This window comes from Columba livia, chromosome 19 (genome assembly GCF_036013475.1).
Source record: "Columba livia isolate bColLiv1 breed racing homer chromosome 19, bColLiv1.pat.W.v2, whole genome shotgun sequence".
Lineage (NCBI taxonomy): Eukaryota > Metazoa > Chordata > Aves > Columbiformes > Columbidae > Columba > Columba livia.
In genome coordinates this window covers 2,223,296-2,247,558 of record NC_088620.1, presented here as the reverse complement: position 1 = coordinate 2,247,558, position 24,263 = coordinate 2,223,296, and the positions used below count along the sequence as shown (strand labels likewise).

The window sequence follows — 24,263 nt, the reverse complement described above, 5'->3', positions numbered from 1 at the left end:
AGATCATCCTGCTCCACTTGGCAGAGCAGGGACACAGGGCAAGGTACACCTGTCCTTACACACCACTAAGATAAACCCCAAAGTAGTAATTGCGTGGTTTATTATGCTCCTCCCAGCTGTTCCTCAGATAATATAATTCTTTTGTATACAGCACATCGTGGTGTCTGTTTCGTGGCCAAAGACACATCACCTCAGTAGCATTCAGCTCGTCCCACATCTCACCCGCAGCGAGCTGACTGTCTGCAGAGGAAAATACACAACCTCGTAACTTACTACATTTACGTCCTCCTAATCCACTTCACAGCCCTAAACATGAAAGCTTTATCTTCCTTTTATTCTGACCCAGGCAACTAAAATCATACCCTTTGAAAAATAACACTTAAAATTTAAAAAAATGTCTGTTAAAAATAGTGTAAACAACCTAAGATTTGGTTCTGAAGTAGAGTTGTAGTGCTATAGCTCATGCTCCTTTTGAGCAAGTAAATTGGGCTGCCACGCAAAGTCACAGCCAACAAGGGAGACAAAGCTCCCAGTTTGGTTTTATACACTAGAGTGCATTCATTTTTAAAAGGGCTAAAAGCTTCTTTCCATCCTCAGCAGAAAACGTAAACAATGTTTAGGATTATTTATTCAAGCAAGATTCGCATCCAGCAAGTTGGCAACAGAGGAGAATCCAGTTCGTACTCCCTCGTGTGGACAGAATGCTACTTATTCCCACGGACAGGGATTCTGACAGAATACAACTACAAGAGTACATTCCATGTGAGTACCAATTTGGCAGATATAAAAAAATAAAAAGAGAGAAAGAGAGACTACGGCAGCATCTGAGGTTACAAACCTCGAGGTGGTTTGGTGTTTGTTTGTTTGTTTGTTTTAATTGAACAGTGATCTACTGAGAAAACATGATAGAAACTCCAAACCCAAGAACAGTTTAACTAAACACTGATAAATTCTGCAAAATAAGAGTCGGCAGGTGACAGAGCGCTCGCCTTGGTTTGCTGTCTCACGACAGTACACAGAGAACTTCTGCCATGACATCCTATGGGAAATTACGCTGTGCCCTCGAGGTTTTGATTTGCTCTCACGACTCTAATTTCGAATAGAGTCAAAGTGCTCCACATTCCCCTAAAAAGACTCCAGCACGAGGAGTCTTTACACCTTACACCATAACACCTATTTCAGTAACATGGTTTGTAAGAAGGGGAACCAAGACACCAAAGATATTATTCTGCTCCTTCCACGGCTGTAGTAGAAGCTGCCTGAACATAGTAAGGGCCTTCATGCAAGTAAGCCCTAAGCCTCAAGTAATACTGATTTCCAAAGACTTCCGCAATTGTTTTAGAGTTTACAAGGGCCTTAACCAGTTCATATTTGGCATCCTTCGAAGCTTTGTCAGGCTCCACAGATCTGTCTACAATGTATTCCACAAATCCCGGACTGTCAAGCATCAACTTCTGGGCCCATGGTTGATTCGCAATAGCCTAAACGTGAAGACAAAAGACGGGAGAGGAAGAAACGCCGCATTTTAAAACTCAAAAAAAACAGTAAGCTGTTACACAAATAGCCAAAAACACAGAAAAATGGGATATTAATTCTCCACAGTAGTTGCACAACCACCACTCAAATCAAAGAGTGGGGTCTAACACTGGAAAACAAGTACAGCTCAGTGCTTATCATTAAAGTTTCAAATGAATTATCACAGCAGTGCCTCCAATATCGAAGCAGCCTGGAGCATAGCAGCCTAGAACATGTCTTCGTTTTCCCCCCCCCTCCAACTTGTAAAATAAGCATTACAGACATGACGTCTGCTACGCGATCTCCAAATCCAAAAAGCACTTACGGTAAATACCCGTAAAGCCCCACAGTGGAGGTCAGGGAATGGCTGAGTACTGATGCTCCTGAAGAGCTCCAGCGGCTGGTTAGACAGGGATGCGAACCACGATTCAGTCATTCGTAAAAGGTCATCGGTCTGCTGCTCCGGCTACACGCAGAGAAACATCCAGAAATGAAACAGTTTGAGTGGGATTACGAAAAGCTGTCACGTTTGAGTATATGTTCAACAGTTAAAGAAGTTATATTAAACAAACCACCAGCAAATTAAACTGAAGTAGTTTAAATTTTCAAGTTATTTTCATGAATGAAGAAGTGGCTTTCTGTATTTCATTTACCTTGGAGGACAGATCTAAATTAAAAAGTAGATCACTGGACCTAAAGAACACACCCAGGGATCAGAGCAGCCTGCCACTATCCCTCTAAAGCAGAGGGAAGCAAACTGTTTACCATCATTCCCTTGCTAAGGCTGTCTCCATGTTTTACAAACAGACTTCAGAACACCTGGATTCTTACAAACACTCAAACTTTAAGCAAACAAATAAACCAGGGAATTTCAAAACAGTAAAAGTAATGACTCAGAATACTAGGAAAGCTACCACTGCTGCCTAAGCTGGTGCTACAAGAGCTCTTCACACAATTAACCAGATGCACAACAATTTCATTCTTGTAGATTAAAAAACCAAACCAAAACACAAACTTACAGGCAAGTAAAGAAGAGCTGAAATCGCATCCAAGCAGCGAAGCCGTAATTCTGTGGGAGCATTCTTTGCCTGGTGCCCTATTCTGTTTAACAGATTTTGAAATCGACTTCCTTTGAAAATAAAAACAAAGTGCTTGTAATTAATTCAGACAGACTGGGCTGGGCTATAAAGTTACCTGTCAGCCACATTTGACAATACTCCAATTGCTAGCTGCTAATACAGATATTTCACTTAAAAAAACAAAGTAGCAAGAAGCCAAACATCTACTTGAAGCCCCCTGAGCAGTTCTACGTTAAGAGAAATAATGTGGTCTTCACAGAAAGCATCACTACATGAGGCAAAAAATGATACGAACTTGCTTTCTGCAGAACCTGTTTGCCTTCCACAGTTGATCCCAGGACGCCCAGCGTGTCCACAGCCACTCCAATCATCGTCGGGTCGTGACTTTCTGCCATTTCAAAGACTTTTTCCATGAAGACCGGGTATCGCTCACAGATCTGCTGCGGACTGTCTACAACAGCCAGGTTTCCAAAAAACTTAACAAATCCTGACAACACACGACAGAAAAAAGCACTTAGAGTGGCGGAACAATCACTCTAGCAGTGTCAAAATTAAACATATATTAACATAAGATTGTTCCACTGCTGAACTAGCGTTATTAGATCCAAATACTGTTTGCGAAAGGCACCAGCATAAGGACAGAACTAAGGAACAAGCCAGTATTTTTGAAGTTACTTAATTAATGATGTAACAGTTGTATTCTTGAATTTGTATATTAATAAAAGACTACAACAATACAAACTTTAAACCTGCACTACAGTCTCTCCAGATCTTACCTGTACTACCACTGTTAATCAGTAATATTACTCATGTGTCAGACTGTCCTTCAGCATTTTTTGTATACACCAAACACACATGTCCTAATATTCAAAAATTCACATAAGCTTTCAAAACAGAGGCTTAACAGTCCCCAGTTTAACTCATTAACAAAAACAAGTGGTAACACTGGAAACAAGAAATGCGGGATGTAACCTGGTAGATAGAAGCCTGAGAAAGGATCAGACTCTGCACCAAGAATGATGTTTGAAATTTTATCGATAATTCCTTGTTGAGCAAGATACTGGCGCCCATGTGGAGTGTGGGCCAGCGAGGTCACCATCTCTATGCACGTAGCTCTGTAAGAGACAAGCGGTTATTTTAGCCTATTTCTGATGGCGTTTTGAAGTTCTCAGTCATTAAGAAAAACAGGATGCTCTACCCTTAAAACAACCAACCAAAAACTAATCACCCCCCCAAGCTCACTCAGCTGTCTCACTGTACGTGTAGAGTTGGAAAGAACTGTAACGGATTTCTATTGCAGCCCAGCATTACAATTAGAGAAACTTCATCTTGGTTCTCAAATTAAAGCACAGCGTTTTTCACACTCAAGGCTGTTTTAAGATAAACCGCCTTCCTAAAAAGGGTTTCACAAGAAACACACACATGCATGTTTAAAGAATGTTATTTTAAACACTGAACATCAGAGTTTTACCAATGGGGAAAATCTCGCTGGCACACTCATTACCAACACACCTGACCAGCACGTCGTCTCCAGTCAACTCTCCAATTAACTCCGATATCAACCCACTGTTTGCACAGTAATTCAGCGATTCTGCTGATACTGAAGAAATCTCAACAATTAACTACAGAGAAGCACAGAGAAAGGATGGTTTATAAAAACACTGTCACATTAACAGTTCACGGTAATGGCAAAATACAACTTATAACACTGACTAACCCTACATATATATTAAGCATACAATTTAATTATGTTTTCATAATTAACCTAAACCCAAGCTCATAAGGAGTCGCAAGTTCGCGGCACATGCATTTGATTTCCATTCAGTCATCTTTTCTTCGGAGGATCATCACTGCGACCCCCATCCAGCTCTACAACAGATAGACTGTATTATTTCTCCTCTGCCACACATACCCACACTAACACACTTGGCACCTCTCTCTCGGTCTCTGCGCCCCCCTTCAGAAGTTTCGGTAGCGTTTCACATCCAGAAGTTGACAGAATGCCAAAGCTGACTGTATCCCTACCTCATACACTCTGTAGCGAACAACATCACTTGTTGCCATGACATTTTTCAAGTCACTCAACAAACTGCTCACAAATAAAGCCTCTAAGCCATCCTGCGTCTGCGCCAGTCTTGAGAGAGATTTGATGGCCTGGAAACAAAACCAGCAACTTATTATATGAAAAACACAAAGAGAAGAAAATCCAAGATGAACTGACTCAGTCTCATTGTTTTTTACTAAGACATTAAATCATGTTACACATCTAAAACTTGAATTGTGATTCACTTTTCCATGAGAATCACTGTATCATTGACATGAGCGTGATGGTTATTGTGATCCAAGTCTCCAGCACTAAACTCAGATCTGTGAGTTCACTTGGGCATCAACAGCAACTGGAAGACAACAGAGTAAATCTTCTATCACATCTAAGTAATATTAGGGCACCTACATGTGTATAACATCTTTCAAGCAACCCAGGCTCTCTTTTCTTCAAAGAAGAGCAGAGGCCGTCATCTCAGAGTGGAAAAGGTATTTTGTGCAGTGTCTGCATCAGTTTGTAGAGGAAAACAAACCAGCAATGCTTACCTCTTTAGCCACTGCTATCTTCTCTCCACCAATGCAATTTATTATTTGCCGTAATAGTTCAGGACTGTTGAGAATTTCTGTAACGGCACCTGAATTTTCAACAATTCGCCCAACCTAAAGACATGATTAAATAATTATAGAAAATAACGTGAAAACAGGCTTTTTCTGCTACAGGGACATTCAAGAACTGAAAGAGTTACTCAGACAGAATCACTTTTTGGAGGACCTCAAAACTCAAGAGGACAATGCCCCAAGCAGCTGCAAGCTGGTCCCGCTTTTAGCTGGGGGCTGGACCTGAAACTTCTAGAAGCCCATTCCAGACTATGCTGCTCCACAACTCTGCTCTTTTAAATTAATGCAACAGGTGTCCGGTTACTACAGCCTATTCCTCTTCAGTGTTTCCACAGTATTGTTCGAAATACCCTGAACATCAAAACGCTGCTGCACTTAATTCTTATGGCACCTGCTGCCAGTGCTGGCTTAGAAAACTTCATCCAGAACACGAGAGAGAAGATTCATTTGTAAGTTACTTAAATCAAGACACGGTTTTATACATTGTGTTAAACAGACACATTGTAAAACATTATATACCAACACATGGCACGTATTTACCCAAAACTGCATGGGCATGCAGGAGCACAGTTCTTGCAGATAGCACCAGATGTAGTGGTTTTGTCACAAATTAAGACATGCAACAACGTTAAGAGCTTAGGAGTAACCCAGCTTGGCTCAAGCCAGAGCTCTGCTCCATCCTGCTGGAGAAAAACCCAGTACCTGAGATATGCTGAGGATCTTCACGGAGTCATCGGGGTGGAAAAGCCCTTTCTGGAGCTCTTCTCGGAGGTTCTGGATGACATAGAGCGGGTCCAGGGCCGGCAGGAGCCTCTCCAGGATAGAAACACAGGCGGACACCTGCTCCCTGGGCAGACACAAACCCGAGCCCCTCAGGAGGGGGACGCCCCCAGATCCTCAGCTGTGCCCAGGAGGGCACGGAAGGGACGGGGAAGCAGCAGGAGCCATGAGGGGAGGCAGGAGGGGGAGGCGGCCGAGCTGAGTCAGGCCCGCCGGGCCGCGGCTCACCGGTCATTGACGCTGAGGAGGGTGAAGAGCGCTGCCAGGTGGCGGTCGCTGAGGCGGGCGCGGAGGGCGGCGGGCGGCACGGCCTGCAGGGCCAGGCGCAGCGCCCGCAGCTCCTCCAGCGGCGCTTCCCGCCGCGCCGCCCGCTCCAGCAGCTCCGACACCGCCTCCGCCATCTTGGCGCCGCCCGGAAGTATCGCGAGAGCCCACCGCGCCTAGCAACGGCCGCGCCTAGCAACCGTCGCGCCTCGCAACCACTGCGCCTAACAACTGCCACGCCCAGCAACCGCCACGCCCAGCAACCGCCCCACCTAGCAACCAGTGCGCAGAGCAACCAGTGCGCAGAGCAACCACTGCGCAGAGCAACCGCCGCGCCTAGCAACCACGCCGCATAGCAACCACTGCGCCTAGCAACCAACCCGCCGTCGCCAGGGCCCCTTTCGCGTCCGCCACGCCGTAAAGAAAATGGCGATCGCGCCCCGCCCCATCTTGGCTCTGATTGGACAGATGTGCGAGGGGCGGTGCTGGAGCGGGTGGTGCCAGGTGGAGGGCGTGTCCCCTGCAGCGAGGGGCGTGGTCTCGATTGCGGGGGGCGTGGTCTCGATTGCGGGGGGCGTGGTCGCGGCTGCGGGGCGGTTGCGGAGCAGCGCTGCTCCGGGAAAATGGGGTAAAACAGCGTGAAATGGGGACACGGCAGTTCGCCTCGGGGATGCTGAGGCAGCAGAGCTGCACCCCGGGGCGGGTCCCACTGGCTGCAGCGCCGGGACCCCCTTCGTGCTGCCTCTTGTCCCTGCTCATGGCGATGGGGACAGCTCGGCCAGGTCACGCTGCAGGAAAACCCGGGGGTTGCGTCACGCCAGCGGAGGAGACGTCGTTGTTTCAGGCCGTGGACAATGAGGGGACAACCGAGCGCAGCTGACACCGGCTGTCACCGCACTGCGGGCTGGGGCCGCTCCGCGGGAGCGCTGAATCCGGGGGCGGGAGGGGGTCCCCTGACAGCTGACGGGAGCTGAGCGGGATGTGATAACGTTACAGGGTGACACAGAGCGGAGCTCTCGGCTCCTCTGCGCTCACGGGAGCATTTTCGGCCCGAACAACACAAGAGGATTTACCAGGTTTCTGGTAGTTTAGACCCAAAGAGCACAGACCCCCAATAATATTAAATCTAATAAAATAACGGTGGGAAAGTCAAAGGAAAAGTGGTAAATGCTGTCAGCATCTCAGATGGAGACAGAGGTTTCTCCCGCAGATGTTGATACAGACAGTTTGGTGACCGATGCTGCTGAGATCGTTGGTTTGTCTTGCTGGTGGCCCTGACCCCGCGTCTGGGGTGCGGTGTCACTGTGCCTGGGGTGCGGTGTCCCCGTGTCTGGAGGTGCCGTGTCCCCGTGTCTGCCCGCCCGGAGCTGCCCGCGGGGGGGCAGGGGCAGTGGGTACCAGCCCGTAGCAGCCGGAGAGGAAGAGGAGGAGGAGTTAGAGCAGCCTGGCCGGGCAGCCGTCCCAGCCCGGGGCCGAGCAGGTGGAGGGCGGAGGGGACGGAGGGACGGCGCCTCTCGGCCGGGCGGGGAGATGGAGTGGCCGGGCCGCGGCCCTTTGCTGCTGGTGAGTGGGACCCTCGGGCTGGGGACAGGGGGACGCGGGTGACCTGGCGAGGGCGCGGTGAATGCCAGCCCGGGCAGCCCTGGCGATGCATCTGTCTGTACCTTTATAAGGCAACCTCTGCAGGGAAGAAAAACATTATATATATAATCATGCAGGAGGAATGTACTCTCAGTCTCTGCAGAGAGCAAAGCAAATTTCTTTCCACTTGCATTAAGGACGCTCAAAACATACTCAAGATTGCCACAAGTTCTGTTTGGTGGGGGTTTTGGTTTGGCTTGTTTTATTTACAGAACCCCATCAAAACTAGGCAAAAAGTCCGAATTTTAAAACCTAAAGCTGTTTTTAGTTCATCAAAGCCGAAACAAATCTCACAGGAATCTTAGTCTCCCCAAACTCAACTTTCATTTTGTCGGTGATTTTCGACGAAACACTTACAGTCTCCCAGCAGGTTTTTCAGTTTTGTTCACTTCAACACCTTGGCAGTCCTGAGTTTATTCAGTTTATCATGTAGGAATCCTGAGGTTTTGCTCCATCACTTTTGCACCATCCCTTGGTAAATATAATTATTCGGGGCGGGGGGGGGAGAGGGAAGGGAGGGTGGCTTTTATCTTTCTTTCCAGAAAGAAAATAAAAGGGGGAGTGGAAACACCCAAAGAACCAAGAGACTGATCACTGCTGTACTAACATTCAGTCACAAACGTTCATGGGGGTTTCCTCATCACATGCGCGTACATCCACCAAGAAGATTAACGATCGCTGTGCTGAACAGGTTGGATTCGTTTTTTCCTGAGCAGGAGCACGATTACATTCTAATCTGGAAAAATAGGTACACCAGCATATCTCTGTTCAGCTTGTAACGCTTTGAGTAGCTTCTGGGATTTGTTGCATAATATTTGTTAAATGGCTCAGCATAAAAAAGAAAAAGAGCAGAGAAGAAGCTCTAAACATTATTCTGAGCAGCAACCTTGTGATAACAAAGGATTCTTCCTCAAATGGGTTGGAAAAGAGGAGACAACCAATAAATCACATCAGTCATTTTCCAAACAGAAAGGAGCTCCTGTATTTGTGGTGACAAGAGAGGGGTTTTTTTAATTCAATCTTTAAAAAAACCCACTCTGACATTGGCCCTGTAATAAGAGGGTTTTTCAGAGGACAAAGGAGGGTGGAAATAAGGAGGAAAAAAGAATATATTCTGAGTCTTATAAGCATTTTTTTATTACTGTAGCTGAATAAGGGCCAGATGCTGTTTATTTCAAAAACAAAAGACAAAGAGCAGAGCAGCTGTGCAGAGACGGCAACGCTGCGGCCCCGGGTACGGCACCGTCCTTGGCTGGTACCCAGCACACCAAATTAACCCCGCTGGCCCCGCAGCCTCCCCAGCCACATCATCAGATATTTGTGACTGTGTTTGTGGCGTGCGAGTACAAAGAGCAGCTGAGGGGCTTGCCAGAAATCACATCTAATGTACAACAAAACCACCTTGTTGTTGCTGCACCGCCATTCCCCAGAGAAAGCGCTATTGTTTTCTACAGCCCCATCGGACCCTATAGACCTGAGCTGTGTCCTGGTCCGATGTGATGCAGTTTATGTTAACAGAGGCAGCTGGTGACTTACCTCCGCAGATAACACACACACCTAATTTTACAAAATGCAATATTCCACCTAACGTCATCACTCGCATGTTTTGCATTTGAGGTGGTGATTCTGACCCTGCTGCTGTACCCGGTGCTGAGGAGCCTCGCTCTCCAGCTGCACGCTGCGCTCACCGGCAGCTACGTCTCGGGGACACACTCCATCGCCTTCATCAACTGCCTCAACGAGCAGATCGCCAAGGATATTGCAAGGTACAGAGATGCTTCCCCTGCTTGTCTGCTTGGATTGTTTGAAGGCAGCTTCTTGTGGAGAAAGCCTTTCCCAGTCGCTCGAGAGGAGCTCTACGTCTCTGGACTTTTATGTTCCTTTTCCTTACACTCTTTCTCTATCACATATCCACTTACCAAGAGCTGTGCTTCCTAAAACAAAGCTGGCAATTGCCTCTGAAGTCAATGCCACAGTAACATCAAGCTGCTTCTCAATTCGTTTTCAAGACCCGTTTGAAAGCCATGGCCCTAAAACTCTGGGTCTTCTGCTGGGTCAAGCCCTAGCCCCATGTTCTCTGACCTGCTACAGTCCTCCTTCTCTGGAACAACACAGATAAACTCCAGAAACGTTTATGGAGAGGGACAAAGCACAGTGCGCTGGCATGAAAATACATAGAACACAAAAGTTGTCCCAGCAAACACAGAACAGGCACTTGTGAGGCTCCACCTGGCAGCCTATGCACTGTTCACCCAACTTCTCTTCATGTCTGAGATACTTTGCATGCAGAGGTTTTCTTTCAAATATCCACCAGTCCCTGATTCAATAGATGGTTTGTTCAAAGTACTGAAACCATGTTGACCAAGGAAATGTTTATGATGGACCACTGAGTTTCCTGCACCACCTCCTGTGCTGGTTTCCCTGCTGCTTGCCAAAAACTCCCCCCGTCCTCTGCAAAGTGTTCCCAAACAGTCCTTCAGGAACTGACAGGCTACTGAAAGGGAGTTTGTGTCACCTTAAATACTGCAACTGTATTAAGAAATTCAAATAGAATATCTGTGCCTCTTGATGTCTTCTGAAAAAAAGGAGGAGTAACTGTACATGGCTGGTGAAAAGAGCCTCAGTGCCTGAACATGCTTCATCTTCACAGCTTTGCAGATGTTTTCCACTCTGTTCCTTATCTTGTGAGGAAGGGAGAGGAAATAAATCGCTTCTCATGGCTGAGATACATGTACTTGCATTGCATTTTTACTGGTGAAGTAATTATTCCTGTGTTCTGGAATGTGGCTGAGTGACCCACAGATGACACAGTGTTTCTACGCTTCTCTTCCCACCCCCCGTGCTCCTGGTGCTGCCGTGTTTCTTCTCGCTTTACCCTGCACTCGGTGTGACAGAGCAGACTGCAGGGACGTTTTCGGCTGGTTTTAAGGAAAAGGACTTCAGGGTTTGTGGGAGCAGATGAGCTGCAGGTAGAATTCAGCATCTGGCTTGTTCATTGCGCCAGTTCCAACCCGGTTTATCTGGATCACTATTAATTTAGAATGCTCAGAAGAACCCCCAGGTCCCCGCAGGTGCTCCGGCCTCTCCCCTGTGCCTGCGGGGAGCAGTTGGCCCTTTGGGTTGGACGCCGTGGCCATGGCACCTCCCATCACTCACCTAACGCCCCATCAGCCTCCAGCGCTGCCTGCGATTTGTGCAAATCATTTTCTTTGCTTTTCTGCTTATTAATATTTCATCTATCTCAATTCAGAGCCTATTGTGAGGCAGTGACAAAGTAACACACATTAAGTACCCAACCCAAGGATATCATGCATTATGCAGATGTTTTCCACAGATCTCATTCAGCTTCTTATAATGTTTCCCGTTCCCATGGTGGCCACTTTTTTCTGCTCAGCTTGCTAGAACAAAGTTCAGGATGCCAGTTAGGATCCCAGTCTGCTGGGACAGAGCAGAAGCAATTAGAAGCTACTCACCCAAATCAAAAGGTTCCTGCGCTAAAGTGACTTGGAAGTTGCAGGCAGCAAAACCAAACTGATTTGTGCCATGTGTTTGACACGGCAAACGCAGCGGGGAGACCTCCGCTCATGCTGCTGCAGTTTGTTGCTCTGCAGATTAACTCAGGATGCTCTATGAGCACTAAATGCCTTGAACTGGCTGCACATGGTGAGAGCAAACAGCACGGAGCCTCCTCGGGTGGCAGACGGTTGTCCTGCAAGGTCATGGTCCCCCGAGCCATGGGCAGAGAGAAATCCATCTCCATCACCTTGCTGTGCCTAAACATCGAACCCTGGGTGCACAGAACATACAAAATTTCACTTGCTCTGAGCCAAAAACATCCTGGAGAGCATTTCAGGTTGGAGCAGAAATTAACGGGAATGGTTGTAATTCTTTAGCTCAATAAGGGTTAATTTTTACTGGGTGTTGAATGAGCCTGCCAGTGCCTGATAACACCTCCCTCCTCTGCAGTTCAAGGTCATCCAGAAGCTAAACCTTTGCATTGTCAAAGCACTTGGTACAAAGCAGTGCCTGGCAAGGCCAGTGTTAAAGAAAACCAAAGGAGCCATCACTAGTGCAGCGCTTTGAAAAGAGGGACGAGGCTGCGTCTCCGTGAGGGCCGGGACATTGCTGCGGTCAGAAAGCACAACATTGACCTAGTTCTTCTACAAATCCACCCTGAGATTGCCTCAGTACTCTTGAACCGCTTACACATCACTGCTGCTGCCAGGCCCAAGCAGTTCTGCAATAACAAATCATTCCACAGCTAAACAAGGCAGCCGAAGGGAAGGAATTTATTTCGGCTTTAGATTTCTAGGACGTTTTGGGTAGGAAAACCTTGATGTTGTTTATTTAACAAGATCCACATTTAGTTTGCTGTGTGAAGCAGAGGCGCAGTTTGACACCATAAATACAGAACTAGTAGACCTTTGTCTCTGCTTTTCCAGGGTAATAATTAACCCCAAATCCTACACCCCCAGTGTCAAAGCTGGTCAGGGTCAGCATAAGGGAAAGTCCCCATGGCTGGGGACAAGCACTAACTGCCCCTCCTGTCTCACCCAGGGCCATCATGGACAAGAAGCTGGCTGGCTACGTGAACATCTTGCCGAAGAGCTTGGCCTTGTAAGTTGGGCTGAATGTTCCCCAAGGGGAGAGGCAAAGCCAGGCTCCCTGGGAGAGGACACGGACACCCCAGCAGGGAGGCCGCTCCCAGACAGCTGCTGGGTCTGTTTGTGGTTGCAGCTGATGGAGGTGATCCTCACCCGTGCAAAGTGCTCTGAGCTTAAAAGAAGCTCAGATAGGGACTAGAAAAAGGCCTTTAACATATTAAGCAGCATTTGCGGGAAGGAAGAACAGCATCTTTGAACAGAATATTTGAACAGCATATTTGCAGGTACCCTCAGCCATCCATGCAAAGGGACCGCACTTGTTAGAAGGATTAAAGAACAAAGCCCCGAACCAGCCCTTTGCTCGCTGTCTGGGACCCCCAGGAGGGGCTTCTCCCCCTGCACACTCCTGGGCTCTCCCATAGCCCAGCTGAGGCTGCTGAGAGAGGGCAAACCCACTAACATCCTTTTCCCCTTCTGCTTTGATCCCTATGAGCCAACAGCAAGTCACTGATGCTCAGTCTGGCTCTGCCTCGGCCGGGCTCTGCTCCATGCCCGGCTCAGGAGACACTGCGACGCCTCTGAGTGCCTCCTTGTGCAGGAACCCAGCGCGAAAATGAGATCACGATGGCCTTCTGTCAACAGAAATGTTTCAAAAGGTCATATCTGACTCACGAGAAGCACATCTCCTCTCCCACAGGGACAGGGAGGATAAAAAAGATGTGTGATGCTGCCGCGCTCAGCCTCCCGTGCCATGCCGCAGTCCCTGCGGGCACCGACCCATGGCCACCCCGGTCCCGGCTCCTCGGCCCTGCCATTGCCCCGGCAGCTGTCTCGAGGCTGGCACAGCCAAGGAGGCTCTTGTCGGTGAATCTGGGGTGCGCTGTAGCATGCACAGTAGAATTTTGGGGCCAGCGATGCTTCTTGAGCATCCTTTGTAAAGGAATGGCCACGTATGGAAAGCACCAAGCAGGGACAATAAACCCCCCACGGGAACCGGCTCTGCAGCCAGAGCTTTATTTGCTGATGCTGCTTTTCTTTTAAATCCAGATATTTCTGGAAAGGAGAACTGGAAGAATCCACTGAAATACTGCTGGTAAGTGACAATTCCCCACATCACAAAAATCCCCATCCCAGACAGCCAAAAAAGGGGCTGCGGGAACCATGTGTGCAGGATTTCTCCATCACCTTTGCCTCTCCATTGGCTTTTGTTTTCTTTTGTTTTACTCTCCACAGTTAGTGAAAACCAGGACATCCAAAATAGGTGAATTGTCCAACTATGTCAGGTGAGGCTCTGGCTCTGCGGGGGCCCTGGGTTTCCTATCCAAGGTAATGCTGCCATCTCCCGCTCAGGCTTTGGGAGTCAGGTTCCTTGAGCCCCTTCCCACCCAGGGGGGGTTTCAGTGCTCCTGATGTATGTTGTAAGCTGGAAAAACCCAGACATTGCATCAGAGGATAAAAAAACCCCAACAGGTTGACAGGAATATCAACTGTTGGGCTTCGACCAGCCCCTCTGTCCTGGGAACAAGGAGGGATTCTCCTTCTCCTCACTCAGGTTATTCCCTGCTGCCTCCGGGCAGGATTCCCTGTGTTTCGCCAGCTTTGGGCCAGGGCCTTGGCAGGCAGCTGCTGGCTGTGGTAAACCCCAAACTCAAAGCAAAATTACCACATGGCAAAAAGAAGATGCGGATGCTTTGAAGCCAGGGGAGAGAATGGGGCCAGGCTGATGTGCATGGCTGGGAGCGGGAACCTCGGCTTCCCCCACCCACGGGGACATTGGTGACACTGTTCCTCTGCATCTGCTTCCACTTTAGATCCATCCACCCCTTTGAAATTCCTGAAATCATCAGCCTGCCTATTGACCAAGGAAACCCTCTCTACTTCAAATGGATAGAGGAAAGTGTCCCACGAGACTGAAACATGCAGAAAGCACCTTGCTTTGGGGGGCACCGGAGGAAACGTGTGGCACTGCACTGGTCTCTGTGCAGGCGGGAGTTAAGTACACGCAGGGAAGCAGCTTATATCTTCACAGGTTTGCTATAACACAGAAGCTTGGGATTGGGAATTTTGTTTGCACTCCAAGCATCCCCTCCTGACCTGACCCTGCGTACAAAAGCCAAGGGAGCAGCAAACCAGAGCAGATGCTGCGTTAGCAGGAGCCGCGGGCAGCGCACACGCTGACTCTGCTGAGCTGGGCGATGCCCATGGCCAGTTCAGGGAAACTAAAAGGACCAGGGCATCGCCCAGCTGTGGGACCAACCAGCCCGGCCCCGCGTCCCCCACCTTGCCTGAACGGCGGCTTTCTACCTGGGCCAAGTTTAACCTTGTAAAAAGATGCTCAGGTTAGTAGTTCAACAGGATGTAACCATATCGAGTTATTTATGTGACTGGGAAGGCAATAAACAGGAGCATTTCTTACCTGGGCAGGCTCCCGTTTGTCGCAGTTTTGCTGGGCAGAAGGGCCCATCGTGGTTTGCAGCGGCGCTCTGGGCGATGCGCTGCTGGCTCCCGCCTGCTCGGCTTGGACAGGAGCCGCGCAGGGCAACGCGTGGGCATCAGGAGCTGTGCCCGTGGGCTCGTGTGGCACCACCAGAGGTAGAGCAGGGAAGGCTCACAGGCACAGGAGAGAGAAGATGAGGGAAAAAGGTCTGAACTCTAAGCAGGAAACCTCTCAGTGCTAAATCCAGAGAACCAGGGTTTTGCTAAGCACCTTGTGTGGCAAAAAGAACAAGGTGCTTAGGAATTGAGCACCAGCACCCCCAGGCCAGGTCTGCACAGCACCCAAAGCTAAGCTTTGTTTAGCCCCATCAGTGCTACTTTGTGTAATGCGCAAGTTTTAGGCTAAGATTAAGTGGCTGGGGGCTATTTGGGACCACAGCAGTGAGTAGGACTGACCCCCAGTACTCAAACTCAATTATCCTGATACTACAAAGCACCAATTATGTTAAAAAAGAAGAGGCTTTTTAATTGTACATCAGACATATTAATTACAACTCGGGTATAACAAGAGTTGGTTATGACAAGCAGCAACCTGAACTCATAAATCTTTAGAAGGTGCACAGAGTCATTATAATATCTATTACAGCTAATGCAAAATATACTCTGCAACAAAAATATTTTTAAAGGCTCCACATTCAATTCTCTGCAAGAGGAGAGGAACCAGGGCCATGCAATGTTGGCTGCACAACGCCGGGCAGCTTGTCAGAAAGGAATTAAAATGCTTTTACCTGCCAAGGCAAATATTCACCCTCCTAGTACAGGCACCGAAGCAGCTCACACTGCCCAAAGCACACGGGCACATCCGGGACTGCAGAGAACACGCTGCTCTGCGTCGCAGCACTGTGAGAGGCATCGGCACGGTCACCTCCCAGCCATACAACGGCCTGGTGCCTGCTGCATGAGTTAAAACCCGCTAACACCCCTCCCTGGGCCTCCCACTGTGTTATTTTAGCAGTAACTGAAGCAGGAGGTTGTTCTTAAGGACCACGCTTCGGCCCCTGGTTTGCAAACATCACCTTGTGCTCATCAGGCCAATGAATTTTCTTAAGTACTTTTTCAATACAACAGCCTTTCCAATCCACCTTCTGGTCAGCAGAGCCCACAAGTACAGGTAGGAGCAACGATGGGGCTGTAGGAATGGGGGTGCTGATAGAGCAGGACCACGCACCCCCCCGGCATCACCCACCCTCTGGCCCCATGGGACAGCCACGGCAGCGATGCAGGACAGATGAGGAGGACAACATTAAAAATATATATTTCTCTCTTAGAAAAAAATCTAACAAATATGCCTGATGATATTAGAACTTTTTCTTTTAAAAATAGAACCGCTTTGCTCCTGAACAAGCTGGCAGTATTGCTTTAGTTAAAGAAGGGCGCTGGTCCTTCTCTTCTGCAGACAAACCGACCCCACACGCTCTCAAACATCGACATGATGTCAGTAACTCCAGCAAGGCACAGCCATGAGGCCACGGCGATGGCCACGGGGACCCCAGCGCGACCCCCTCCCCGTGCCCCCACTGTCCTCTTTGGCCTTTTTGGTTTGTCTGCTCATTTGGCACGTTCAGGGCGAGGATTCCTGCAGGAATAAAGGCCTCGGGCTCCAGTCTGTGAAATGCCCGTGGTGGTTTTAAGGCAAGGGCGTATCTTTTGGCTGATCTCTTCCAAGACCATGATTGTCAGAAGAACAGGGAAACGAAGCTGGTGGATCATCACTTGCCGTCCAGGTCGTGGGACGAGAACAACGATGTACATCTGCCCCACAGCCGTGAAAACCGGCCACGCGTGGGCTGTTTATGGAGCATTCTCCTCTCATTTAAAACAAACCACGTTCCTTTGATGAATGGATTTAAGCTGAGGAAAACCCCGCACACCAGCTCAGGTGACAGCCACCCACCGTCTCCTCTGGGCACCCCGACAGGCTGTGACCATGCAGGTGAGGGAGGTTTTTGCTTCAGCAGCAGGAACCTTCGAGTCTGCTCTGCAAGGTTTGGACATGAGGAGCAGTCAGGGTGCACCGGTCACCGGCACGACATCCGTCTATATAAGCAGGTTGTGGGGTGTCCAGCTGTGGAGGGGGACCCTTCTGGAAGGGCGACCCGCTCACTGCTCTTACCACCCCCGTGATGGTGCCCTGGGCTTGGCCAAAGGCTCCTTCAGGAAAGCGCAGCCGGGCCGCGCTCTTCGCGTATACGTGGCAAACAAAATACTTCTTAAAATGGAAAAAATGACAGCGGCAAGGCTGTGGGTTTTACCCCTGGGCAGCACCGCTGATGGCGCCTGGTCGGGCGCTGCTTCCAGGGAGCCGCTCCCAGCCGGGACCCCCGAGCACAGAGAGGTCCCAACCCTGCCCACAGGCCAGCGTCCCTCCTCTGCCTCACGGCAAGGGCTTCCCGTCATCCCCATCTCCTCTGGTGTGGCTCCGTGGGAGGCTCAGGGGGCTGGCGGGGCTCAGTAGGGGGTCGTGCCTTCCCACTCCACCAGGTACTGCACCTTCCCCTCCAGCGTCACCCGCCGCGCCAGCACCTGGTACTTCTCGCCACAGACCAGCCTGCCCGCCGCCCCAAAGTAGCTGCTGATAGAGGACTTGAGGTGGGAGAGCGAGGAGTCGTCCTCGCTGATGCTCTCGAAGGTGTGGCTGTCGATGCCATCATCCGGGCGGTCGGGGCCGCCAGCTGTATCGCTGCTCTCAGAGCTGCCCCCAGCCGGGCGTCCGCCCGCGTCCCTTCCTGTGTCCCCTCCTCTCCTCTTGGCCCCGGCTGAGGCATAGGCCGGCACGGCCAGCTTGCGCTTGCGGCTGCCCACGGTCCTCCGGCTGCGAGGGAGGGGACAGACGAGGGGTGAGGGCAGCACCCAAAAGGTGACCCCCCCACCATGCTGTGCCTGCCACCCTGCAAGCCTGGAGGGAGCATGGCGGGAATTGGGGTGAGCCCCGCAAAGCCTGACAGCTCTGACCCCACATTCCCAGTCCCAGCACCACTTTGGGACCACCAGCCTGTTCTAGGGAGCAGGGAGGAAAGGCTCTCCGATGCGGGACATCCCTGTGCCAGGACACGGGAGAAGGGCAGCCCCTTGTCTCCCTGGCTGTGCCACCAGGACCCGTCTGGAAGGGGGCAAGGGGACACAGCCCTCACCTGGAGTCATAGGAGAGGCTCGTGGTGGCTGAGCCCGAGGTGCTGGCGGCATCTGTGGAGTCCACGTCTGACAGGAAAGTCTGTCCCGAGCTGGCACTGAGGACGGGAGGCAGCGTTGGCCCCAGCGCGGTACAAGCGGCACCACGGTCTCCAACCACCCCATGTCCCCCTGCTTCCATCTCACATGCAGCTGCAGCCAGAGGTTTCCCAACCCTGCCTCACGCTTGAGAGTTTAAACCACCTCCCTTTGCTGCCCGCGCCTGCACAGACCTTTTCAGGCTCTGAATTTCATCCAGTGTGAAGTCAAAGATGCTGGCCAGGTGGTGGTTGGTGCTCCAGGCGGAGGTGAAGTCGCTCTGCACCACAAAAACAGCTGCCCTCGTCACTGCCAAGCGGAGCGATGTTGCCCGCGGCCCCAGCATCATCATCCCCTGCCCCGGCACCGCTGCGCTCCCTCCCACGACCCCCGGGCAGCAGCCTTGGTGCAGAACATCTGCCAACCCCAGGGAGAGCGATGGGGACTTCTCGGGGAGCCCCAGGGACGGACCAGGGTGTCCCACCCAGCTGCCGAAGCCCAGGGTGGTCACACAGAGGAGGGAGCGAAGGACTCACGCTGGGAATGGCGTCCTCCAGCAGGAACTTGGCCCTCTTGCGCCGCGCCGCTCGCTGCTGCTGCTGGAGCTGCTGCGGTAGGAGGCTGGAGAGCAACGGGGGGTGAGGCTGCCTGGCCCCCCAGGGGAGCGTGGCAGTGCAAGGAGTGCCCAGGTGAATTTGGCTACTCACCTGTCTTTATGCACATATTTGCTTTTTCCCCTCTTCTTCAGCTCGCAGGAGTTGCTCTCGCCCATGCCGGGGGCTTTCTCAGGCAGCACCTTGCTGGGGGGGTTCGGCGGGACACGGATGCGCAGGCGGAAGATGCATTTCTTCTTTTTAATTTCCTTCCCACACAGAAACCTGGGCAGCAGAGAGGAAATAACCCTCAGCCGCTGGGGGAGCTGCAGGAGCATCCTGCATCCTGTCCCGCACCCAGGGGCTCACCTGCTTTTGTAGCTGTTGAGCGCATTGAGGAGGTGGGGGCCCCGCTCCGAGATGGGGGTGCCCGTCAGCTGCAGAGAGACAGCGCGGGTCAGGCAGGGCTCGGTGCCCACAGCGGTTATGCAAAAACTAAACAGATGGGGGAACCCGAACGCCAGATTTCGGCTCCTGCCCGAGGTCAGGGAGCCCAGAGCCGCCTGGTTTGGCACCGGGCACAGGGCGGGGAAGAATCGGCAGGGACCCAATTGCGGCCCTCACTCCAACTGGGAAACTCGTCAGGTACAGCGAGCTGAGGCGTGGGGACCGCTGGCCGTGACCTGCACCCACAGCAGCACCTCCCCCTCCCCACGGCCGCTCTGCACCGCGAGCCTGGGCTGCACGTTTCTACCTTCCCGAGCTGCAGCGGATCCCAGTGGTGGTTCACAAAGGCCAAGATCTCCTCAAAGTCGAAGTACTTCTTCTTGCTCTGTACACCCAGGTTGTAGAGGGCGAGATGGACGACATCCACCCTGCGGGAGCAAAGGGGCTGAGAGGGTCGGCAGCTCACCCTCTCCCCGGCAGGATGGTTCCCACCGCGACGCTCCGCTCCACCAGCACCGCCCCAGCACAGTCCCCAGCACGACTGCCCCAAAACCTCCTCCCTGGAAGCTGCGACCATTCCCACACCTCGTGGGGGGAGCAACCGTGGCCCAGACACACATTGCAGAGGATGTCACCATGGCCATGACAGCATCCCCTGGGCTTTTGGGAGCGGTGGGATGCTGCCCGCAGCCGAGGGGAACCCCAAATGCTGAGACCCTCAAGCTCAGGGCTGGGATGAGTGGAAGATGCTCTGTGAACTCACATCACCAAAACCCAGCTCTGGGACTGGCCCCAGGCCAAGGGCTCAGCAGCACCAGACACCAGCCAGCCCAGTGCTCCCCCGGCCACCCTGGCACTTCTCAAAGGAGCCGGGACCCTTTCTTACCATCTCAAGGGCAGACGCTTGATGTACTCAGGTCCCTGGTTGCATACGGAGCAGAAAAACACATAGAACCTGGAAAAGAGCAGGAGGGAAAGCGCTGGGGTTGGGGATCATCCCTACAGCCCTGCAGGGGCTGGGGATGGGTTGGGGTGAGGACAGTGCTCCAGGTGCCAACAGGGACAGCACAGCTGGGAGAACATCCAGCACCAGCCCAGCGAGGTCCGGAAGGGACGTACCGGTCTCCGAACATCATGGGGTCGCTGAGGCACTGGGTGCAGGCTTCATGGAACCACTGCTGGCAGCGGTAGCACTGCAGCATCTTCAGGTACCACCTGGGGAGAGAGAGGAGGCGGGTGACGGCGAGAGCAGCGTGTGGCAGCCGCTGCCATGGCCCCCTCCCCGGCACAGACCACCCAGCCAGGGAGAGAAAGTCAAGGTTGTAACTTGTATTTTCCACAGCCACACAGGTGGGTGCCTCTGGCAGTGAGCAGAGGCCCAGATGGCAGCAGCAGCGCAGGCAGCAAAGCCACCGGCCCCAGGGCAGTGCCCTGCAAGCTGGGGACATTTCTCCTGGGGGAAAAACTCCCCACCTTGATCCCGCCTGCCTTTGCAAATACCTTTCCCCACAAAACTAAGCACAACAACCCTCCTGACAAACAGGAGCTTACTCGCCGGGGCCCCCGCAGTAGCAGTAGCACTGCTGCTGGTTGGTGCGGTGCGGGGAGTCCCACTCCAGCAGGTCAGGGTTGTAGGACAGCACCATCTTGACGGCCTGCAGCGTCTTGGCAATGGCTCCCTTCTTCAGGGCACCCCCCTTCTGTGGGAGCAAGCGGGATGGGGCTCAGCGCAGCCGGCGGGGGGGCCGCATCCTGCACCCTGTGCCGGGGACAGGCGGCACGCAGAGCCAGAGACCCCGGGCAGCCCCACTCACCCGCACAGCCAGGGCAAAGATGCAGCGGCGGCAGAACCACGGTGTCCCCAGCGGGCTCTCGGTGCCGCTCGCCACCGGGATGTGGCACTGCTGGTGATAACCTGCGGGAGGGCTCAGCGTCAGCACTGCCGGGCTGGCCGGGCCCTCGCCCCCGCGGTGGGATGTGACAGACCCCGGGGTGACGCACCCGCACTCACCCAGCCCGCACTTCCCACAGATGAGGATTTCATTCATGGGGCCCGATGTCTTTCCCAGGCAGATGTTGCACTTGGGCTCCTCCCCGGGGACACCAGCTGTGGGACGGGTATGGCAGAGTCATGGAACCATAGAATACCAGGTTGGAAGGGACCTCAGGGATCACCTGGTCCAACTTTTACGTCAGCGATGCACCACGTCTCTGTGGTGCTGCGAAGGACCCCTCAGCACGGTGCGGAGAGGGCAGAATGGGGCAGCACTCACCATGCTGGATGTCCTTCCAGAGGACCCAGTACTTAGAGTTGTCCTCAAATGTGACAAGGCAGCTCTGCTTGGAGCCGCTGACCTGCAGGAAGAGAGTGGGAAGAACCGCCGGGTGTCAGGTCCCCATTCCCAGCGATTCCCCATTTCCTTGCGGGAAGTCACCCTTGGGATGTGATACTCAGGGCAGGACACCAACCCAAAACATCCCGCTGACACACTGCAGCCCATACAAGCATGTCTCTAAGCTGCGAGCCAGCCCAGGGAAAGGTGCTAGCTACACTTTGGGTGCCCACGTTACCCTTTTGATCTTTCCGAGGTAATAGAGTCCATCGGTCCAGCGGCACAGCACGTACTGCCCCTCCGTCAGCTTGACCATGAGCTCTCGGCAGCTGCTGCCCCTCCGCGCTGAGGTGGCAGCCGGTGCTTTCTGGACACGGCCAGCGGCTGCATAGACATCCCGGATGATGGGGTTGAGCTTGGCGGTCTCCATCAGCAGAGCCTGGAGGGAACACGTGGACTCGTCACCCTGCCATCGCGCCGCGACACAACGCGCACATCGGCTGAGCACAATGTCCCAGGGGGTTTTGTCCTGGATGGAGCCTGAAGCTGGTTCAGCCCTACCAGTGGGTGCTCAGGACCCACAAAACAAGGATGGATGAGCTGGGTTTGTTCACAGGTCATTCATGTGAAATCAAAGGGAGCAGCTGCAATCTTTGCTGCTGTCGAGAGTGAATTAACCCCCCGACTGCCTCGGCTCCCACAGGACGGAGCCACTGTGCCGTGGGGCACAGGGCCACGACACTGCACCCCACGTGGGGCACAGGGCCATGCCACAGGCCTGCACAGGCTGAGCCTCGGGAAGCGGCACATGGGGCATAACAGCTTTAAATGTAAAGTGATTTTCTAGCAGTTTTGCAGACTCCCACACTGACAGGACCACTGCACAAGCGGGGAAGCGGCAGCTCCACATGCTGCGAGCGAAACCCAGCAGCTGTTTCAGAACCGTAAGGTCTGAAGCGCAGAAGGCAAAAGGAACCATCCCCAGCCTGGGCTGCGATCCTTCACAGACATCAGTAAAACAATTTAAAAGTTACTTTTCCCCCCGTTGCGCACCCGTCACGCCAACACGCGTGACTCCACGCTGTAGACAACACACGAAACCTCACGGTGCTGCAAGCAACACGAACTCCCTCTGCCCGGACCGTGCTGTTAATAACCGTTTCCCGAGAACACTGGGCAGGAACAATTAAACTTACGGTAAACCGGGTGCAACCTTAAAAAAACCCCAGCGAGCTCCTCCGGGCCCGGGGCGGGCAGGAGCCGCGGCCGCAGGCTGCGACATGTCACCCGCAGCGCGGAGCTGCGCCCCGGGGGCGATGATGGAAGCGGAGGCGGCTGCGCGCCCACCCGGTCCCGGGGAGGGGACAGAGCCGTCCCGGGTGGGAGCTCGCACGCCGCTCCCGTGCCGTGCAGCGGGACCCAGCGGCAAGCGGGGGGCACCGAGCAGCCCCCCCACCTCGCTGCCACCCCTCGGCGGGAGCGGGCGGGCGGCGGGTCCGGCGGCACCTGCCGGGCGGGAGCGCCGCGGGCAGCCCCGGGAGCGGCGGCCCCGGCCCCGCCGCCATTGGCTCATTCAAAGGCGCAGCAGCGGCGCCGTCCGACCCGCCCGCCCGGCCCCGGCCCCGCCGCCCCGGGCGCTTCCCGCCGGGCTGCGCCCCCGCCGCCCCCGCGCTGCCGGGCCCGGGCTCCCGCGGCGCTGCCCTTACCGCTGGGCGCCGCGCCGCCCTCCGCCGCCGAGCGCCGCCGGGCCGGGTCAGCGCCCGCCCGCCCGGGGGCCGCGGCGGGGAGCGGCGTGCGGCGGGGGCAGGGCGCGGGGCGCCATCTTCCCGCGCTTCCCCCCGCGCCTCCCGCGGGCATTGACGTCCCGCTTATGCAATTAGCGCGGGGCCGCCTCCGCCGCCTCCCACGGCTCGGGGCGCATCGGCTCGGCCCCGGTGCGCCGCACATGGTGCCCCCGGGTGGGCGCGCAGCACTCCCGCTGCCAGGGCAGAGCACACGCGGGGCGTGGGGTGCCTGCCGCTGCCCCACGCAGCTTCCATCGCACCCCGAGCCCCCACACGCAGCATCACCCCCACACACCCACCAGCACTCTGTCTGCACCCCTGCACCTCGGGTCCCGGGGACACCCCGGGCCACCCCTGCACCCACTGCCTGTCACTGTCACCTTGTGCCACACACAGGGACCTCCCTGCCTGCCTGCCCTCCCCCCTGCCTGGTGGCTGCAGCCAGGTAGGGGCATCCCCGTGTCCCCCAGGATGGGGTGCAGACAGGGGTGTCCTGTTTGCACAGGCTGGTCCCGAGCGAGGGAACAACCTGTGCTCGTCAGGATTCCTAGAAACGGGGGCAGCCTTTCCCTGAATCCCAACAGAGCAAATCAATCACTGCAAAAATGCTTCAGTCTCTGCCAAGAAGAAATCTTAAGGATTTGCTGTTTGTTGGAAAGTGCTGCCAAAAAAGAGATGTTTTCAGGCCTGCTCAGGCAGCAGAGAATGTGATCCCCGGTGCAGGGTCTGGGCCAGGCGCAAGCAGAGTCGATATGAGTTGTATTGCCCGTAATTGATGAGCTCGGTGCAGTTTCCGTCGTGCTGGTGTTCGTGGCACACCTGCAACAACCTCGCACTGCAAGCGAGCAGCTCCCCTGGC

The 24,263-nt window shown here is 53.4% G+C and overlaps 3 protein-coding genes across 4 annotated transcripts; 1 reads left to right on the top strand and 2 right to left on the bottom strand.

Annotated features, from left to right (window-relative positions):
* Nucleotides 1–610: 610 nt before the first annotated feature.
* On the bottom strand, nt 611–6,491 carry PSMD5 (proteasome 26S subunit, non-ATPase 5). Its single transcript, XM_065035564.1, has 10 exons — nt 6,264–6,491; nt 5,958–6,102; nt 5,184–5,297; nt 4,620–4,748; nt 4,107–4,216; nt 3,567–3,709; nt 2,890–3,081; nt 2,535–2,644; nt 1,841–1,981; nt 611–1,481 (listed from the first exon to the last, which is right to left on the bottom strand). The coding sequence occupies exons 1-10, from the start codon at nt 6,434–6,436 to the stop codon at nt 1,224–1,226; spliced, it is 1,515 nt and encodes a 504-aa protein (XP_064891636.1). The 5' UTR covers nt 6,437–6,491; the 3' UTR covers nt 611–1,223.
* Nucleotides 6,492–7,707: 1,216 nt separating this feature from the next.
* CUTA (cutA divalent cation tolerance homolog) lies at nt 7,708–14,959 on the top strand. Its single transcript, XM_005512903.3, has 6 exons — nt 7,708–7,862; nt 9,558–9,706; nt 12,498–12,557; nt 13,592–13,637; nt 13,778–13,827; nt 14,356–14,959. The coding sequence occupies exons 1-6, from the start codon at nt 7,830–7,832 to the stop codon at nt 14,456–14,458; spliced, it is 441 nt and encodes a 146-aa protein (XP_005512960.2). The 5' UTR covers nt 7,708–7,829; the 3' UTR covers nt 14,459–14,959.
* Nucleotides 14,960–15,480: 521 nt separating this feature from the next.
* Nucleotides 15,481–23,459, bottom strand: PHF19 (PHD finger protein 19). Of its 2 annotated transcripts, none has more exons than XM_065035562.1 (15): nt 23,327–23,459; nt 21,859–22,059; nt 21,561–21,642; nt 21,299–21,394; nt 21,102–21,202; nt 20,839–20,987; nt 20,407–20,502; nt 20,174–20,242; nt 19,595–19,715; nt 19,210–19,277; nt 18,955–19,125; nt 18,784–18,868; nt 18,442–18,527; nt 18,172–18,267; nt 15,481–17,852 (listed from the first exon to the last, which is right to left on the bottom strand). In XM_065035562.1, the coding sequence occupies exons 2-15, from the start codon at nt 22,048–22,050 to the stop codon at nt 17,489–17,491; spliced, it is 1,776 nt and encodes a 591-aa protein (XP_064891634.1). In that variant the 5' UTR covers nt 22,051–22,059; nt 23,327–23,459; the 3' UTR covers nt 15,481–17,488. The 2 variants fall into 2 exon arrangements, with proteins under 2 accessions (XP_064891634.1, XP_064891635.1); XM_065035563.1 differs by lacking the exon at nt 23,327–23,459 and adding an exon at nt 22,817–22,952.
* Nucleotides 23,460–24,263: the final 804 nt, after the last annotated feature.

Bases quoted from the DNA above. Each gene is read 5' to 3' on its own strand.
- PSMD5 (XM_065035564.1), bottom strand. From the start codon at position 6,436: ATGGCGGAGGCGGTGTCGGAGCTGCTGGAGCGGGCGGCGCGGCGGGAA. The intron at 6,103-6,263 runs GTGAGCCGCGGC...GTGTCTGCCCAG, and splicing joins CTCCTCAGCGTCAATGACCG to GGAGCAGGTGTCCGCCTGTG. The intron at 2,645-2,889 runs GTTCGTATCATT...TTATTTTCAAAG, and splicing joins ACAGGTTCTGCAGAAAGCAA to GAAGTCGATTTCAAAATCTG.
- CUTA (XM_005512903.3), top strand. From the start codon at position 7,830: ATGGAGTGGCCGGGCCGCGGCCCTTTGCTGCTG. The intron at 12,558-13,591 runs GTAAGTTGGGCT...TTTTAAATCCAG, and splicing joins TTGCCGAAGAGCTTGGCCTT to ATATTTCTGGAAAGGAGAAC. The intron at 13,638-13,777 runs GTAAGTGACAAT...TACTCTCCACAG, and splicing joins AATCCACTGAAATACTGCTG to TTAGTGAAAACCAGGACATC.
- PHF19 (XM_065035562.1), bottom strand. From the start codon at position 22,050: ATGGAGACCGCCAAGCTCAACCCCATCATCCGGGATGTCTATGCAGCC. The intron at 21,203-21,298 runs GTGAGTGCGGGT...GCCCTCCCGCAG, and splicing joins CTGTGGGAAGTGCGGGCTGG to GTTATCACCAGCAGTGCCAC. The intron at 17,853-18,171 runs GTGAGGGCTGTG...CCTCCCTCGCAG, and splicing joins AGCCTCTCCTATGACTCCAG to CCGGAGGACCGTGGGCAGCC.